General features: G+C 43.6%; 1 protein-coding gene across 1 annotated transcript; it reads left to right on the top strand.

Moving 5' to 3' along the window:
* The first annotated feature begins 2,920 nt into the window (after positions 1-2,920).
* Positions 2,921-4,047, top strand: LOC125514992 (senescence-specific cysteine protease SAG39-like). Its single transcript, XM_048680400.1, has 2 exons — positions 2,921-3,368; positions 3,459-4,047. Exons 1-2 carry the CDS (start codon positions 2,936-2,938, stop codon positions 4,043-4,045), a joined length of 1,020 nt encoding a protein of 339 aa, XP_048536357.1. The 5' UTR covers positions 2,921-2,935; the 3' UTR covers positions 4,046-4,047.
* Positions 4,048-7,354: the final 3,307 nt, after the last annotated feature.

Here is a 7,354-nt window from a genome sequence, read left to right as displayed (position 1 = left end):
TTTGGCGTTCGGCTGAACTTGGGGAAATGCTGGCCCAGGCCCAGGTATATATATGTTGCCTTTCCACTGTGGTACGGCCTATGTCTATCAAATTTTTTTATCAGAGATGAAAATTATTATGCTGGGAGGATAATGATGCCATTGGGCTGCCCATTCGACTCGGCTGCCATGGGCCTGCGTGATTGCTGGGTTGGCACACGCACGTAACCTTTGGGCATCTTGCATGCTGGTGTAACGGCCGCGTAGGATTGTCTATCAGAAATGAGCACCAGACTCCAGAGATCATGCTGAGCAGAGTAGATTGCTGGCTGGGGAACTCGCACAAGCAAACAACATGTGTAGATGTTGCCATGCATGGATCGATGGTAATCATGCATACACATGAAACATCTAAACCCAAACAATGCATACGCATGTTCCACTACAGGAAATACTGTCGTTGCCTGATTGTTCAGCTGTGTGCCGATTATAAATTCACGGGTACTCAGCATACGGAGAGTAAGCCGAGTGTCTGCTAAAACCACTACTCAACACCTCGTGTTGCTTGCGCCGACGTCGCACAGGCTAAATCAATAGTGTGATTCTGACACCCATATTGATTTCTACATACACACGAATATATTTATCGAGGAAACCTTTTTGCGCACACAATTCCTTTTGCTTCATGATATTTAACAAAATCCAAGGCGAGACTTCTGTCAGTATCTTTGTGAATTAAAAATTTGATCACAATACTAAGTTATCCTCGTTACGGTTTTGTTCTCGTTTCCGTATCCTTGTATCCTCGTGATCATATCATACTATATCTGGCTAGACGATGATGGATACCGTAATATTGAGTGTGCCCGGAGATTATTATCCATCATTGAAGGAGTAAATCCCGATCTTGAGCTATCAAATCCCTAGGCATAGTTTTTTTATGTGCGCGCAAGCCGCCTTTATAATCACCCTATTACAAGGTACGTTTGAAAACTCCAAAGTGTACCATCCGGCATGAATGTACTTGATACTCGCATGGTTTAAGGATGAGTGTATACGATAACACTTTTATAATTATACTTATAACATTGTGACGATGTGTTCTTGTAGTATATCATTCGGTTGGTCTGTTCAACACCATTGTTCCGTTCACAATGTGCTCTCGTTGTTGCCGGCATCATCCTTGTTACTTTAACAATGTCCTATGACCAGGAAAACGGGATCATCATGCAACACATGAGCTAGCCTTAGAGGCGAGACTAAGAACCTATTTTGCGTTTATGTTTCCACACATGCATGTGAGTTTTCCTCTGAATCTCACATTCAAGAAGCATAGCAATTTCTAGCATAGAAATGTAAACATTAGTTATAAACGTGGAAATAGATAATGAAATTTATTATTGCCTCTAGATCATATTTTCAATAGGTGGCTATCCAAGCTCTCGTCCCCTCATACTCATATTCATCCAAGATAGGGAAGATGGACTCCATTGTCACCACAAACTGGCAAGTCGAGGAGGGCTGGTGGATTGTTGATGCAGATCGCATGCATTGCATGTGCGCTGGATCTTGTGCCCAGCACTGTGCCGTGTTGTAGAGACGTGTCTCATCGACTCCGTCGGCGATGAAATGCAGGCTCCCAAAGATGGAAACCTGGCCCTCGAAGAGGGGAGCAATGTGGTCAAGGCAACCCACAACATTGGCGATGAAGCTCAGGGTCCAAAGGAACCCAACTTATTGTGCTCGCCATGAATCGGGGGTTGTAGGCCCTCCTAACTGTTTTGCATGGATGTCGCCTTTCACAGTTGGCCATCTCCCTTTCCTCTTGCATTGGTCCCATTTGTACATGCGTGTGTCATGTGTTTACTCCGGCTCTCAACTACCCACCAATGTTTCTCTTGCCTTGGCCCACCTATCCATGTGTCAGTACTCTGCTCAGTTCTTGCATATCATTTTCGTAGCCCTACAAATCAAGGGGAGGAGGAGATAAGTGTTGTCTGCGTTGGTTGTGTGTGTCGCTTGGTGCTTTGCACGGTGTGTCTACTTTGCAGGGCGTAACATACTACCGTTCAACCTTGAGCTGCAATGCCGCACAACCTAACAACCCGCACCACACGCTTCTTAGGGTGACCGCGCACACACCACGACCACCGCAGGGGATGTGAGATACAGTACTTCTATGAAATCTATGAAATTGTTAGTCGAAGGGAGCATCTGCGTGGCCGTGAAATACGCTCGGTGTTATTAAAATTCTTGCACTAGACGTACGTTTGGGGCTATGGAGTCCATGTAGAACTTAAAATAGAAGATGTGTACAAAGCATTGTTTGGACTCCGAATTAAACTACTTAAGATCGGTTAACTATTCCTAGTTCTTTTTAATATACCATCATATGGTTAGCTAAGTTGTCTTAATCAACTTATTATGTCCGTGTTGCTTTCCTAGTCCCTACAAGCGGCACATCTAATCATTTTATATTGGCATGCTACAAGGATTCTTATATGTATTCTCTGTAGGTACCCATAATTTTTCTTGCAGGGTAGGTACCAACAAATATGTGAATCAAGAATCTAAAACGTAATGTTACACTCCAAATTCTTATACATGCACTGCATAGACGGCAGCAAACTTATATATTTTGTCCTCGGTACTCACGCCAAAACGCTATAAAGATACATAGGAATATCATTGATAGAAAAATCCGTCAACGTCACCGTGCAAGCACTTCCAGCTAGGTATGTTTGATTTACACCACCATCCCCACACCAGACCGTAAGTACCTTTGATTTATAACATCTTCCCACTAGATGTACTTCACTGCTACGTTGGAGACCTTCTCCATCATTTATAGTTAAATACATGCATGGAACTATATAAGAAACCCAGTTCCATCCGTAGAAACAAAGCAGAGCACACATTGCACACTAGTACTCGCAAGCAATCCATCAAATATACCATGGCCATCTCAAAAGCTTTGATCATTGGCCTCCTCGGATGCCTTTGCTTCTACAGTTCGGTCCTAGCGGCTCGCGAGATCAACGATGACTTGTCGATGGTGGCAAGGCATGAGAGCTGGATGGCGCAGTACAACCGTGTGTACAAAGACACCACTGAGAAGGCATACCGATTTGAGGTCTTCAAGGCCAATGTCGGGTTCATCGAGTCGTTTAACTCTGAGAATCACAAGTTCTATTTGGGCATCAATCAGTTTACTGACCTCACCAACGAGGAGTTCAAGGGGACAAAGGCTAACAAGGGGTACAAACCAAGCTTGCAGCGGGTTCCTACCAGATTCAGGTACGAGAATCTAAGTCTCGATGCACTTCCGGCAACCGTAGACTGGAGGACCAAAGGTGCAGTCACTCCCATCAAGGACCAGGGCCAATGTGGTGAGTATATTAAGGATAATATGTATTGCATATATGTTTATTTTTTAGAATGTCGTCTGATAGTATCTACTAAAACATAACCATGTCTAGGTTGTTGTTGGGCATTTTCTGCGGTCGCTGCTACAGAGGGCATCGTTAAACTCAAAACTGGCAAGCTTATCTCACTGTCAGAGCAAGAATTGGTGGATTGTGATGTCCATGGTGAAGACCAAGGTTGTGAAGGAGGTCTCATGGATGATGCCTTTAAGTTCATAATCAAGAATGGTGGTCTCACCACCGAGTCCAACTACCCATATACCGCGGCAGATGACAAGTGCAAGAGTGGAACCAATGATGCCGCGACCATCAGAAGCTATGAGGATGTTCCAGCCAACAATGAGGGAGCGCTCATGCAAGCCGTCGCAAGTCAACCTGTCTCGGTAGCTGTAGATGGAGGAGATATGACGTTCCAGTTTTACAAAGGTGGAGTAATGACGGGCTCATGTGGCACTGATCTAGACCATGGAATTGCAGCTATTGGTTATGGCAAGACCAGCGATGGCACAAAGTATTGGTTGTTGAAGAACTCATGGGGAACAACATGGGGCGAGAACGGATATTTACGAATGGAGAAGGACATTACCGACAAGAGGGGTATGTGTGGCCTTGCGATGGAGCCTTCTTACCCCACTGCATAGAAGGAGTGCCATACGCCGCATATCCTCCTATGCAAAAAAATATTATATAATTGCACACATCCACTTTAATTAAGTATAGTTTGTATGTGTATCTAAATTATGTACAAACATATGTCTTGTATAGTATTTCATGTTCCACGAGTTCAATGAATACAATGTAAATTATGCTACATATATAAAGATTGAAGAATTTGTGTTAGCTATATCATTCAGAGACTGTTAATTGTGCCGCCTCTTGTGCCTTCGTGCATACATAATGAACTAATCCCTCCACTTCCAAATATAAGTCTTTTTAGAGATTTTACTATAACGACTACATTCAGATGTATATAGACTCCTTTTAGAGTATAGGTTCACTAATTTTGCTCCATATGCAATCTACAGTGGAATCTCTAAAAAAACTTATATTTAGAAACGGAGGAATTATTTGACTTGTTCTTGTTTTTATGATAATCTTGGAACCATATAAATAATATATGAAAATGATGGGGTTGATTTATAAATAAATGTTGAAGCCTGGAGGTGGAACAACATGATGAATGTCAATTCGTAAATCTTGAGGAAATGAATTATGATGGAACATTCTCTCTCCCAATTGTTACTGTCCTGGTCGTTCAACCCACAACACCGGCCAGACCAGAGATAGCTTTTCTTTCCCCTCTCGCAAGGTGACTAGGGAAAGCCTGTCTCCCCTCGATCTCCGCCGGTGAGTCCGTGGATTTGTCTCTCATCCACCTGCCTCTCCGGCGGTCGGTGAGGGGAGGGGGTTTCTGGTGCATCAGTTCCGGCTAGCAGATAGGTAGGGTTTTAGTCCTCGCAGGGGCAGCGTTTGGACGGATGACGACGCTTCTTCTTTGAGTCAGTCTTCCGGACTCTGATCCTCCTCAAGTTCGTCCGTTGGGATGGATTAGAAGGAACTCCGGCGTAGATTCCTGTCAGCTTTCGGGACGGCGAGGTTAGGGTTTCTCGTCATGCATATCCAACGACGATATTTGGTGTCAAATTATTCAGATCGATTTAAGGATTCAACGGCGACGACTGCAGCCCGGGACACTGGTCAGGCCGGCTCCGGTATGGCCGGGACAAGGGACATGTGCACGAAGACATCCAGTTGTTATCAACAAGGTCAGGCCAGCTCCGGTATGGAAACGGCGACAACAGCGCGTCAGCGGCTCGTTCTGGCGGAGGCAATGGTTGTTTGGTGGTCCATAAACCTTGATGTAATTTTTATTATGTTTGAGATATTTTGTAATTCCGGTGAATCTTTATAACATATCTGATCTTTTTGCAAAATAAATAAATAACCACAACGCCAGCCGCATGCCTCCTACATACATGTACTAGTAAAATGAAAAAAGTCTAAAATAAACCTTGAATTTATAGACAAAAGCTAAATCAAACCTTGAACTTCTAATCCCTGAAATCAGCACACCGAACTCTTCGATCCCGGTCTATTTTAAACCTTAGCGCATTCCCAAACAGGAATTGCGGATGTGGCGGCTCAAACCCGGGATTTGGTTGCGAACCGACGCGAGTGGACCGGCCCACAATGCGCGAAGCATGGACCTGACAGGGTGAGTCGAACTTGCGACCTGCGGTGCAAAACTAACATGGCTTGCCACTGCGACTGAAAGCTACTTATCTGATAGACAAGAGCGACTTTATTTAACATATAACAACGTCTAGATTTGGAAACATCTCGGAAATTTTATGAAACATTTTCTTGAAAATTGTCAAAACAAAATTGAAATCCGAATATTTTCATGATTTTTTGGAATTGTGATCTTTTTTGAAAAACACAAACAAATTTTGAAAACATGAACCCTTTTTAAATCACCAACAAAACTGAAAGTGCAAGAATTTTTTTGAAAGAACTGATTTTTTTAAACCTGACCAAAATTTTAAAGTGCGGACAAGTTTGAAACCTGAACAAATATTTGAAATTTGTTCCCATTAAAAAAAAGTGCTCGCACTTTAATATTTTGGAGGTTTTAAAATTTGTTCCCATTTTCTTTTGAAACTTTTTCTTGAAAATTGTCACAAAAATTGGAATGAACATTTTGTTCAAACACAAAGAAATTTTGAAAACGAGAAGTATTTTTTAAGCCTGAACATTTTTTAAAGTGTGAACACTTTTTGAAAAAAAACATGTTGTGGTATGTGATTAAACAGTTTCGTGCTTATCATTTAAAACTGATTGTCGTCGGTTAGACTGGCTAGCGGGAGGGTTTTTGAAGCACCAGCACCCAAGTTCGATTCCCTTGAGTCTAATTTTTAAATCGCCTTTTACAAAAAGGAAAAGAACGATTCGCCTGGTGGGCCGGCCCAGTCGCTTCGGGCTGCATCCAAGACCTGCCGACAATCCCATTGAAAACAGGAAGACCGGAATCGGTGTGCTCATTTCAGGGATTAAAAGTTTGGGATTTGATTTAGCTTTCGACTACAAGTTCAAAGTTTATTTTAGACTTTTTCCTTGTAAAATTCAACAAACTAAAACTTGTCCTTTCGTAGAGTTCCAGTAGTATGCAAAGCAGTGGCGAGTTCAAAGGTCCCACCGTGAACATTAATGTTATGTTTATGCTGCGAGGTTCCAAACGTGGACAAGCTAGTTTTCCAGAAAGTTTGTAGCGCCATGCAACTCGCAATGCTGAAGGCTTGCTGTGGCCACCTTGAGCCCGCGATGTGGTAGAAGGCGAAGGCTGAAGAGGCACGAGCTCTATCTGAGAGCACCTTTAACAACCGTGCAACGCGCCGCACGCAAAAAAGGCATTTGCCGTGCGTTGTTCGTCTGGTTTGGCGCGGTCGGCAGCGATGGCTCCAACGGCTGCGCTAAAATGCAGCGCGCGCGCGTCGCTCCAGCAGCGCGTCAAAATGCAACGCGCGCGACCCGCCGGTGCATTGCATATAGCATTTTTCAATACAAAATGATGAACATTTTCAACACAATAAAAATTTCACACAAACAAGTTGATAAAGTTCATGCCCACAAGTTTAAAATCATGCCCAGAAGTTTATCCAACCAAGTTCAAAATGCAAATCAAGTTCAATACACAAAGGAAAGACACATTATTCCTCGTCCTCGTCCTCGTCTTCGTCCTCGTCCTCATCTTCGAAAGACGATTCTTCCGTCTCCGAAGATGAATCTTCCTCCCTCTCGCGCACCGCATCACATGAAGCTCCGACGGTGTTGGCAAGATCTTCAACGGCATCTTCATGAGAATGTGTGCGAGGAGGCTCATCGAAAGACATTCCGCCCATGGCGGCCGGAGGTGCACCCATGCCTCCCATGAGAGAAGCAAAACTCATGCC

Source organism: Triticum urartu, chromosome 6, assembly GCF_003073215.2.
Source record: "Triticum urartu cultivar G1812 chromosome 6, Tu2.1, whole genome shotgun sequence".
Lineage (NCBI taxonomy): Eukaryota > Viridiplantae > Streptophyta > Magnoliopsida > Poales > Poaceae > Triticum > Triticum urartu.
The sequence above is the reverse complement of the archived record's forward strand: the minus strand, read 5'-3'. Positions and strand labels throughout refer to the sequence as shown.